At 36.6% G+C, this 12,847-nt stretch overlaps 1 protein-coding gene across 1 annotated transcript in view; it reads left to right on the plus strand.

Moving 5' to 3' along the window:
* Gabrb1 (gamma-aminobutyric acid type A receptor beta1 subunit) overlaps nt 1-12,847 on the plus strand; it is a 388,517-nt gene that overhangs the window by 128,115 nt on the left and 247,555 nt on the right. The window contains exon 4 of the mRNA XM_008837693.2: nt 12,118-12,338. Coding sequence (XP_008835915.1) covers nt 12,118-12,338 — 221 coding nt within the window. The remainder of the gene's footprint in view (nt 1-12,117; nt 12,339-12,847) is intronic.

Genomic DNA, 12,847 nt, shown 5'->3' on the forward strand with positions numbered 1-12,847 from the left:
AACTTTGAGGCCTATTGTATATAGTCTTTAGATTAATTATTCCAAGTCTTGTTAATAGTGTTTGTTCATATAACATATGTAAGGTATTTAAGATTTACACTAGTGGACAGATTTGCTCCATGACTACAGCCCTAAGAAGCAATGTGTCTCTAATTAGATTCAAGTCTCTTAACTTCTAGTGTCTACTCTCATTATCATACTGAATGTCTACTTAAACCTAAGACTTAGCTGATAGCTCGATTTGTTTCTGCATGGATTTTTTAATTCCTATTTGGAGACAATCTGTATCTTTAATGCACTTAAGTGTGTATGTTTGGTACTTTCTTCCAAGGGTGATTGAGAGTCTTCACCAGAAAAGACCAAGCTCATCACAATTGTTGGCTTCAGAATTCATAGGTCACAAAGAAATTTGTGAAGCTTTCCATCTTTTTCACTACATGGTAAAAGTTGCCAAGGATCTTCTCCACAGAAATATCTGCCAAAGTTGTCAAGGACCTTCTCTACAGCAATATCTGTCAAGACATTTATTGCCGGACCCAGTCACATATCAAGGGAAGTTTGTACAGATGTTCATGACTGTGAGCCATTGGACATGGCTTGTACAGATGTTTATGTAGCTCTTTGGTTCAGCTAGCCTGACTTTAAGGCCATACTTGACGCTTCTTCTACATTTTGATTGAGTTCAGTATCTAGAAAATGACTATTCCAGAGGTGCAGCCAGTGATTTTATTTTTATTTATTTGAGCAAGTTATCACACCAAGCTCTTGAGAATACCTTGTTAAGAAATACAGCAAAGCGCCAGAACTTAAGATACACTTAAGACATATGTAAGATGTACCTTTTGGTACTTATTTGTATTACATCTTGGAATGAATGACAAACCAAGAAAGACAAACTAATTCAAGTGAAGTAAGTGGGGAGAGGATATGAATTTGCTTTAAATATGGAAGGAGAGAGAGAAGGCTGCAGAAAAGGAAAGAGGGAGGGAGAGAGGGAGAGACAGATTTATTGGGGCACGATTTTAGTGTAAAAATACTAAACAGCTTGAATAACCATGAGTAATGATGGAACACTTTACAGTATATCCATATCATGTATGTAGACATTAAATACAATGGATGATATATCCACCCACTGATTTGGAGTAATTTCTATGTTTCATTAAATAAACATCAACAAAAATGCTTATGAGACAGTGGTTTTTTTTTTAAATGATAACAAAAGCTATGCTAATCATCTATCTATATTCCTATGTAATTTTGTGACATGAGAAAACAAAAAGTTAACCAACAAATTAATAACTGCTTAAGGAAAGAAGCTAGAATACAAAAGAGCAGTGATAAATAATTAAATAGCAATGGAAGAAAATAATGATTCATGATTAAGGGTTAGGGTTGTCAACTTGACAGGATCTAGAATATCTAAAAGGTAATTCTCCTAGGAACACTTGTCAGGGGTTTTCTGGATTAGGTTAATTTCTATGTGTAGGACCATTACCTGGGTAAGAATTGTGGACCACATCAAATGCAGAAAGTGAGCTAAGCACTAGCACTCACTGCCTTCAGCTTCTGACTATAGGTACAATGTGAGCTGCCCAAGCACCTGCCATTGTGACTTCCTTACAGTGACAGGCCCAAATAATTTGCTCCTTCCTAAACTGCTTTTTTTCAAGGTATTTTATCATAGCAGTAAATAAAGAAACAAACACATTTGTGATAAAAAGATAATATGGGAGCTGGAGAGATGGCTCAGCAGTTAAGATCACTGGCTGCTCTTGCAGAGGACCTGGGTTCAGTTCCTAGCACCCACATGGAGGCTAATAACTGTAGCTATAGTTCCAGGAGATTGGACGCCTTCTTCAGGCCTCCATGAGCATTGCACACATGTGGTGCCACTTACATACATGCAGGCAAGGTGCTCATACACATAAAATATAAACAAATAGATAATTTTAAAATCCATGTATGGAATGATATCTTTATTTATTTAGTATATTTATTAGAAGTTTGTACATTTCATACAGTACAACTTAATCACATTTAGACCACTCCTCTTTCTCAACTCCCATATAGCCTTTCCCACTGAATTTCATGCATTCTGTCATGTATGTTAAGGCCTAACCGAGTCAAGTTTGTGTACCCAGATGTCCCTCATTGTATATTCATCCACTGGAGCTTGGTTGGTCAATCTAGCATCACTCCCTTAAAGAAGACCAATTCTCCTTCAACAAACAGTGATGAGCTGCCAGTCGTTCCTTGGCTAATATGCTGGGTTTTTGTCTGGTTTGAGTTTTCATGGGTCTTGTGCATGCTGTCACCATTGCTGTAACTTCCCATGAGCAAATTCCCAGAAACCTGCAAAACTCTGTTTCCTTGTAGTCATCCATTACTTATGGCTTTTATAATCTTTCTGTTGCTCTTCTGCAATGGTCCTGAGCCCCTGGTGGGTGTGGTTTAATATAGGAGAAGCCATCTTAACGTTATTGGTGATTATCTCTGAATATCAAACTTTAAAACAATGCCAAGTAGTACCGAGAAAAGATGGGGGAAAGAGGGTGGACATGACGAAGTTGGCATTTGGGGCTTGCTTGTTATGAGAATTCTCTAGGGAATTCCCAAGAAACCATTAATCATAATCTATTTGGTACGATAATTTGAATTAATGAAAATCCATCTTCTGCTTAAAAAGTTCAAAGTTAAGGTTTCTGAATGCCCAATAGATACCTTTCCAGGAAGCCTACTAAAAACTGTCAGTGGAGGTGTCAGGACAGCTAGATGGTCAGTGGGGTTCTAATTCACTCCACAGGAGTCCTTTATTACTACATGAATTTTGGGATGTGTTCCTTTAGGTTTTGACCTCATTTTCCCCCAAGAAAACAGTATTAGATCTAAAATTTTTGCTACATAGGTCTCCCACTTAAGCTCTATATGCAAGAAAAGCTCACAAATCATGAAGTAAACCAATTTCTACATGATAAATGAGTTTTTCTCATCTCTTACAACCAAGTTTTTCTAGAGGCTCTTCTTCCTTGGATTCTCATATCTTCTTTAGCTCAGTTCACCTCCTCACAAGCTTGGCTTTCCTGGTTGCTATGCACACCACATTCTGGCAGTGTCTGTGGTCTAGTCCAGGATGGCCAGGCCAAACCACCACATTCTGAATATTCTAACAGATCTCCATCCATCTTATGTCATTTCTTCTGTTATTTAGAAATTGGAAAAATGCAAATACTGATTTCCATGAACCACTGGAACTAAGGAACTTTAAAAATCTTAGGGTGTCATATGCTATTATGTGTTTTTAAATGTCAGTAAAATGTATGAATCACTCTAATGATGAATAATTTGTCAAATTAATCTTTGATTAATTTTAATATTGGCTAATTTGTAAATGAACTCCAAATCACACTGAGTACGGATCTATTTTTAAGCTTTAGTAAAAATAGCCTATACTTCCAATATTGATGAACATATGAATGAAATTTCTTTTGATATAATCCAAAATATATATTAACATTTCATATAATATCATTATTAATTAACCCCTAAATAATCTGTATATGCTTTTATAGACTCAGAAATTTATTACTTTTCTATTTTTGCTAGAATTATAGATCCATTTGAATTGATAGTGATTGAAAATTCTGGAATTTAATTCTTCTAGTTTTTCAATAGTCCCCAAGGATGTTATTTAAGGATAACCAATTTTTCAGAATTATAATACAATGAGTTAGCATTAGCACACATAACATTGCTATGAAGTGCCTCAAACACATAGCACTGCTTAACTCACATTCAATTAGCACATTTGATCATCTGTCATCCACTGTGCAGCAAGCTGTGACACAGAAATATGAACAATTTTCTTTGGATAGCTCAGAATCAAGTAGGATGAATAAATTATTACAAAACTAGTCAATAAGTGCCACACTCAGTAAAAGTAGATGAGGAGTCTCAGGGGTGCTCAAAGAAGAGAATGACTAATTCTGGAATTGAATAGCCCAGGGTTTCTTCCTCTTCCTGACCTGTAAGTCCTTTATGGCAAGAAAACCCATTTCCATCTCTCCTATCACTCATGATTCACAAAGCAGTGATTCTCCCTGAGCTTGCTCTTTCAAGCTCTGACTCATAACTACTTATTTCGCCCCTCTGCATGCATGTCTACTAACACCCACAGTATAACTCATGTGAAGGAAACTGGTCATCATGAGCACCTGCTTCAGTTCTGATTGAAATCTATCTGCTCACACAGGTCAGATTCATGGTACTCATCCTGATGCTCCCTTCTTATCCTTCCAACTTCAAAGCTACCAAGTGTTGCCTTAAATTATCATGTCCGTTTCCTTTGCTTCATCTCCTCTCCTTCGTTGCTGTATTAAAATAACTTTGAGTTATTTGTTCCCTAGGCTAATCCAAGAGGTTATCAAACTAACATTTTCTTACTCAATAGTCTAGTTTCCTTACTACAGAGATAACAGTAAAGAAAAGTGGAGCTACCCCCAGCTTTATGAGTGCTTGAAGTAGAGGAAAGTTCAGTGAGTGAGCTGCTTACACTAGTAATGGAAGAACTGAGACAATGACAAATAGGCAAGACTGAGTCTTTTTTAAAAGGGTCTCCCTAGTCCCAGCCCAGCTAGAATTCACTATGTGGACCATGATGGCCTCAGTTTCAACTGAGATCACCTGCCTCTGCCTCCCAAGGACTGGAATTAAAGGCATGCGCCTTGACATTCAGCCTAAGACTGAGCCTGTTTAAATGGCCCATTACCTCCTTGAGGCAAGGAATATAAATATTATTCAACTTTTTCTCCTCGGCATCTGGCATAATATAACTTTTTGAATATAGTAAATAATCACAATATTAGCAGAATGAATTCATTCTATTTAACTTAAGAAATGCTGGCACACAAGTTTCTAGAAAACTTCCCTTGCCTCAGATCAAGTGTTTTAATGTCTTACCACAGGAACAATCTTAATTATTTGCACTTCTGATTATCTAAAGTCTAGAACATAAAACATCTAAACTGCTACTGTGTGGAACATAAATTTTATCATATCCATTTTAAGAAATTCAATCCAGTGGCTGAAATCTTTAATAATTTTAATAAGAATAAATATTAATAAAATAAAATTTGGTAATTTTAATATAAAAATAAATTGTGGCTTTCAGAGTACATGTTAGGTTGCAGTGCAAAAACCCTACAGAAGTACAGACTCAGAGTTTCAGATAGTGAATCTCATGTAGTTCACCGCATTGAAACAGAATGTATACTTAGCAAGCATGTCACTGTCATGTGTGTCACAAGTGTCATGAGGTATCTCTTGTGACTTCCTTAGATGATTCACATTTGATATAAGTCCATAACTGTAAATGATTTTGTTTACCCACTGAGTTCATTCCAAAATTTTTCAAAACACAGCACAAGACTTACAGAGTCTGACAGCACAGATGGAGAAAACAAATGGGGCTGTTTAGGATGAAACGGAGGTAAAAGAAGATTTTGTTCTGTGAGTCACACACTAGGCTACTGTTGAGACATTTTAGCAAATGTGAACATGAACTTTGACAATAATGGTAATAAAGAAGCGTATATTTTAAACAAAATATGGCTAAGGGACAAGCACAGCAAATGCATACTAATGGTTAAAATAGTACTCTAGATGCTGAAAGGAGTCAGAAATTAACAGTAAATCTGGAAGGCAGAAAGGTCAATGTCGTCTGTGGGATTTGCTCTCTGGTAACACTGAAATGCAAATTGCTCATTTAAGTAGGAAGTTCCATCAGAATCAAATGTTTTGTGTTTCATTTTTATTGTAGTTTAAATTGGCTTACCAGCTATATCACTAAACTCATTTTAATTTTTTTATTTTATTTATTTATTAATATTTTATTTATTTTTATTTTGTTTGTATGAGTGTATGTAAGTGCACCTGTGTTGTGGAATGCCACTAGAGGTCAGAAGAGCGTGTCAGAGCCCTTGAAACTGGAGTTATGGACAGTTGTTAACCTCCATGTAGGTTCTAGGAATTGAATCATGGTTCTCTTCCTATGTGTTTTGCCTGCAAGTACACCCATGTTGTGCAATGCCCACAGAGTCCAGGGAGGGCTTTAGATCCCCTGTAACTGGAATTACGGATGGTTGTTAGTCACCATGTGGATGCAGGAACTGAACCTGGACCTTCTGCAATAGCAGCCAACGAGTCTAAACACTAGCCCATGTCCCCAGCCCCCACTAAACTCATTTTTATAGGGCGTAATTTTTTTTGTTTCTATTCTTTCCTATGGGAATTGCTTTGACAGAAGTATGTGTTCCTTCTCTCCATCCCTCCCTCTAGTTAATAAGCCACACCAAAACCCAACATGTGCCCTTTATTTTAAAGTCACCTAACATCTATGGTTCTCAGATTGCTTATAGTACTCCCCCCTTTAAAATGCAATGAATAATTTCCTTTTCCTGGTTGGAGGAAATCAAAATTGAATCAACTTAGCTCAAGAAAAGTGGGGTTAGATATGACACAATCAGATGGTAAACTGACTTACCAAATGTGCCTAAACATCAGAGTAACTAGAAATAAAAAGGAAATTTCTGTGGGCTTAATAATTCTCTAACAATGAACTCTAGCTTGTATGGTCATGCTTTCTGTCTTTTTCTATTTCCTTTCCTTTTAATAGCCTGGCTTTATAATAGTGATTCCATCCTAATTCTGTACCATGGATTTTGAACTGAGTCTCATTCAGCTCCTGCCACAGATTCCTTGTTCAATAACAAATTTCTTGCAGAGGAATCTGATTTTCCCATCTCATCTCTTTGAGCCAGGCATGTGTTTATTGTATGTTTGTCAATCAGATGTTCTGATTTAGCTATCTAATCTCCATTCCAGAAGTTAGAGAGGAGTAGGGCAACTGATACAGAATTTGCCCAAGCTCCATCAGCAGGAGCTGAAAGTACAATACTCTCCATCACGATACAGGCTGCAGAAGTGAGAGGGGGTTGTGCAAAGAGCCACTACAATCAGCCTGTCAGAAAAAGTGGACAGCTTTGGAAAGAACAGATCTCAGAGTTCACAAATAAACTGGCTTGAATATTTTATAGGGAACAGGGATTTGTACTTGGGACTCGTATAATGTATATTAAAATAGATGAAAATAAAATATAAATGTGAACCAGAGCCTTAGTTCTCCCCTGAAATATAGCTTTTTCTGAGAACAATTTTAAAAGGAAGGATTGTTTATGTAATCCTTTTGGATTCAGCTTTATTAAATGTTAAAGCAATTTATTGTCTCTGCTAACATTGTCTGAGCCATGTGCTACTTGCAAAGGCAAGGGATAAGTGACTCTCCCTTTTCTAGTCCTCCCCACCCCCACCCCATGAAGTCTTCTGGAGAATTTTCTAGTTAAATACATGCCCTGATATAGAATAATAGCAAATTACTCACCATCATGTATCAGCATTCTCTGGCAAAAAGTTTTGAGCTCAGAGTAAGCATACTTTCATAGTACATAGTGACATAAGACTTAGAAGTGTTCACTGATGCTAAAAGGAAAGCCTTGAAAGCAAGGCTTCTCAAACCTTGAAAAAAGACAAAGATTTTCTCTTTTTTAAGATTTTTTTTAATGTGTGTGTGTGTGTGTGTGTGTGTGTGTGTGTGTGTGTGTGTGTGCAGAGGCCTGTGGAGGTCAGAGGCATCAGATCCCCCAGTAGCTACAGTTACAGAGCTGGAGTTACATAAGCTATGGACCTCTAAACATGGTTGCTGGGAACTGAATTTGGGTCTTCTGGAAGAGCATTGAGTGCTCTTAAATGCTGAGCCATTTCTCCAACCAAAGGCAGAATTTTCAACTATGAACGTTTTGAAGCAACTGCTTTTTGGTGCATTGGGGTGGGGTGAAGGTGGGGCTGTGATGTGCACCACAACACACTAAAAAGCATTTCCATCTGCTCACAGATGCTAGTGCCACTGGCCCAATGTCACAACCAGAACTCTTCAGAGACTGTTAAATGTATTCTGAAGGGAAAAATCACCATGACTTTAAAGCTACAGGTCTAAAACAGAATGTGTTTTTTATTCCCCAGAAAAATGACTTCTGCTTAATATAATAGTTTCCTTGGAAATTCATTATATTTGTATTTTGGAAGAGAGTATATTCTTCTGGAGTTTCACTGAGCCTTATTGATTTGATTTCTTCTCCTGCTCATTCCCTCAATGAATCAAATTTTCTCATGCCTGAGTTAGCTTGACCAATCTCATTAACAATCTCACACCCATTAAATTCCATTAATTTGCTTCAGTGTCAGAGAATCCCCTATGGCCTGTAGTTTCTAAGTACATCACCCTTCCTTTGAGGGAGTGGCTTGTATACTTCAGAAAGCTGGTTGAAGACTCGTGGTTCTGCCAGATACATGCCAGAATGAATTCTTTTAGGGCTCATGGCCAAGGAGTAAGAATATCTTTCTGAAAAAACTTTAAAAGTCTTCAGAGTGCTTGGACTTTGGACTAATAAAAACCTAATAGAAAACTTATATGATAGTACAAAATACAACAATATTAAATCTTTTTCCTATCAAAAAGCAGTATATACCCAAATATGGTCATAGGTTTTACGATAGTCTCATGCTTCTATTAATGTATATATTAGGATGTAGATAAGAAGAATAATCTCTCTACAATGTCTACAGTAACTAACTTCTCTGATGAATAAATCATAATTTCTAGTCTACAAAACTAGCCTATCTCACAATCTCACAAGGTTGCTGTGAGAACAAAAAGCTGATAGATAGGAGACAACTGAAAACCACAGAGCTCAGTCAAGAAGAAAGAGATTGCTATCGTGCATCTGGTATGACACAGAGAGCAGAGAAAGTAGATGCGGCTGTATTTTAGCTCTGTCCGTACTGCTCAGCATTATTGTCATGATCTTTATCTTCAATATTTATTGAAAAAGAATGAGTTATGTTTAATAAAACTTTCATGATAATTATGATAATCATGATAACTATAATTCTCTATTTTTTCCATCGAAAACAAAATAGCCTCCAAAGATGGAAGAGGAAAGGCTACTACTATTACTACACACAATGCACATACACACACAACACACATGCATGCACAGACACATGCACATGCACAAACTCAAGCAACACATGTGCATGTGTGCCCATCTTCATGGAGATTTCTCATTTACATTACCTTATGCTTCCATTAATTTGCTCTTTCAACCCAATTGTTTTCTTAACATAAACTATATTTTACTTATAGAATTCATTACTAAAATATAATTTTGCATTATTTTAATTGACAAATATCAAATATACTTACTCTACATGGCATGTCTTAAAGCATGTACATAATGTGAAGTGGATAAATAGAGTAATTAATATAAGCTTTATTTCACATACTTATATTTTCTTGGTGAGATTATTGGAAATCTATTATAAGCAATTTTAAAAATCATGCCTTTTTTTACTCTAAGATAGTATATTTTTACCATCACATCCTAAAACTTTTCTTATTGGAGAGAATTGTTGTGGTACAGATTATATATATATGTGTGTGTGTGTGTATGTGTGTGTGTGTGTGTGTGTGTGTTAATTTATATATGAAGGTAAGGTGAAATAAAGTTCCAGGCTGCTAAATGGGATAGTGTATGCTTAGTATTGGGGAGTAGAGATTCTTGTCCTTGAACTATTTCAAGATAGTCTCTGAGTAAACAGTGTGAATTCTCCTGAATATGTTATTTAAAAGATGCTGGAACTGATTATTGAGAGTGAGTATTGTCTTATAGTTTAAGATTTTCTTTAGAAATACATTCATATATATTGGGAGGTCTAGATGGGGTGAGAGCAGAGTCAGTGATTCTACAATATTTATATATCAATGCCAGTACACAAATGTTTAACTGTAGCTTTTTATTGGTCAGCAGTTGGCAAAGAATTCAGTCAGTATTGGCATATAAGTGCCCTTTAAAAGAAAAATGGACCCTTTTTTTTTATTTTGCTGGAATGTACAGCTTAAAGACTTTACAATTTTATTGTTGAAATTGATTTTCTTATAACAAGCAATTATACTTTGTGTTAATTGAATTATTTAAAGTGAGACAATACCTAAAACCCTAAGATAATCACTGCTATCCTTCTCCGCAGCTTGCTACAGTTATAAAGCCAAAATAATTTTGTCACTCATTGTCAAGGAAAACTTGGTTATAAAGAAAAGTTCAGGTAGATGTCTGGTAAGTTTTTGCAAAAAATCAGTAAAAACACTCTTAAATATAAATTCAATTCTTCACTCAAATCAATCCCTTACACAGAGCAGTAATAGCACAGGAAAGAAATTTGATCATTTCTAGCACTGACATCAGTCATCAGGCTATTTAATCATCTCCATCTCGATACGCATTAGGACCACTTTTCAGGACCCACAGACAAGTTAAGTCACTAGGAAGAGCTAAATAATGGCAAGTGGTAACTTTTAAGAGTTAAACAGAACAGTAGTCATTCAAAAGGCATTGCAGTTTGAAAAACATCCTTTCATTTTAAGAGCACCCACTTTTAGTTAGTATAGAGTAAATGACTCACTCCAAAATAAAACTGTAATTATAAGATCCAGGAGTGAATATTATTGTAAACATGGATCTCTTGTAAAATTTTCCCTTATGACTTTTCCCATGATACTATTACCTTGAACTTAAGCCTTAAAATTAAGTTACGTGCATTTTGTCTATGTTGATGAAATGCTGCACATGCTTTCAAGTGCTGTCACAATACCTTAAACAATATTTTATTTTTCTGTGTATGAATGTCTTGCCTTCATGTTTGGTAGGTGCACTGTGTGTATTCAGTGCTCACAAAGGCCAAAAGAGGGCATTGGATCCCCTGGAACAGGGGTTACGGACAATTATTACCTGCTGTGGTGGTGCCGGGATCTGAACCCAGGCACTCTGCAAGTGCTTTTAACTTCTGAGCCGTTTCTCTAGCTCCTGTCACTGTGCTTTTAAATTATTTGTTGCCCTGAACATGGAGGTATAAATTTCAGTATATTAAAATGTATATTCAGTATATTAAAATGTATATTTAATGTATATTAAAATGTATTGTATAGATAAGTGTCTGTGAGGTGCCCAACCCTTAGTAAGACATTTACAATGCAACCTTTACACCTAAGGCTGAGGAAGCCCCACCTGAACCCCAGAACAGGTTTCAGATAGAATATTGATGTATTTCTCAACTCTCACCAGTGAAGCATCCTCATGATGGTGATTTACCCAGAAAGCTACAACTTGCCAAAATGAAGAAAATAAGAGATTCCAGAGAACTTATCCCTAAATAGGAACCCTATATAAAGTTTCTGCCATTCAAGACTCAGGGACCATTGTGGAAGAGGGGATGGAAAGATTGTAAGAGCTAGGGGTAGTTGATGACTACAAGGAAACAGATTTTTCCAGACAGCTGGGAAGCTACTCATATGAATTTACAGCAATGATAACAGCATGTACAAGACCCAAGCAAGCTCTACCCAAACAAAATCCCAGTATATAAGTGGGGAATCAAGAAGACCTACCCTCAGCTGAGCAACTACTGTCATCTGATAATTACTGGGAGAGGGAGAGTTGGTGTTAAGTGTGTGATGCTAGATAGGTTAATCAGGCTCTAGAAGATGGATGCACACTGAAGGAACTTTGGAGACATAAACTTGGCTCTATAGACATTAATATATATGACAGACTACATGAAAAACTGGCGGGGTGGTATAAGAGGGGTGCAAGTAGGGGAGGGAGACTAAATATGATCAAAATATATGAAACACAAAAATTCAATAAAAATTTAAAAAATGAGTCTCTCAGGGAAGATCAGAAGGAAAGGTACTCTGGACATTTATAAACCACATGCTCAGGTTCTTTCAAATTTATTATTTATTATTAGTGTGTATGATCAAGGGACAAAGGGATAACTTTGTGGAGTTGAATTTTTCCTACCTTTACACATGTCCTGGGGCTCAACCTCAGGTTGTTAGACTTGTGTGGCTAGCACCCTTTTTGCTGGTCCCACATTCTTGGATTCTTAAATGGCCTTAGTTGGTGATGATTGTAAAATTGCTTTTTGCTTTCCTTTATTTCACAGGATTATACACTTACCATGTATTTCCAGCAGTCTTGGAAGGACAAAAGACTTTCATATTCTGGAATCCCATTAAACCTGACCCTTGATAATAGGGTAGCTGACCAACTCTGGGTACCAGACACCTACTTTCTGAATGACAAGAAATCATTTGTGCATGGTGTCACAGTGAAAAATCGAATGATCAGACTGCATCCTGATGGAACCGTTCTCTATGGACTCCGGTAAATGGTTTCATGTTGCATTTTTTTCGTATTGCATTTTCTCTGTGGCTGTTTTTTTCTTCCCTTTTGCAAAGGGGCAGAAGGAAGTAAAAGAAGTAAGAGATGGACTCATGTGTATAGTAAACAGATCAATGACTAGAAAAACTTCCTTTAAAACGATTTGAGCTCAATGTAGGCAACTTTGTCCGTCGAGTGTAAGTGTTGCCTTGACTGCCAAACAATAAAGTTGGAAAACCTGTCATTTCCAGACAGAATTGAAGTTATAACTTTTAAAATCAATTGCTTGGTTATCTCAGTGTCAACTAAACTAAGCCAGAATGAGTTTTGTTCACTGGGCATAGTTAATTATGAGAGATAATTAAAAAACATTTTTGAGCCAGGTGTGGTGGCACACACCTTTAATTCCAATACTCGAGAGACAAAGGCAAGCAGATCTCCGTGAGATGAGGCCAGCCTGATCTACATAGCAAATTCCCAGCTAGCTGGAGCTACAGAAAGACCCTGTCTCA

This window comes from Nannospalax galili, unplaced genomic scaffold (assembly GCF_000622305.1).
Source record: "Nannospalax galili isolate Female #2095 unplaced genomic scaffold, S.galili_v1.0 scaffold318, whole genome shotgun sequence".
NCBI classification, from domain to species: Eukaryota; Metazoa; Chordata; class Mammalia; order Rodentia; family Spalacidae; genus Nannospalax; species Nannospalax galili.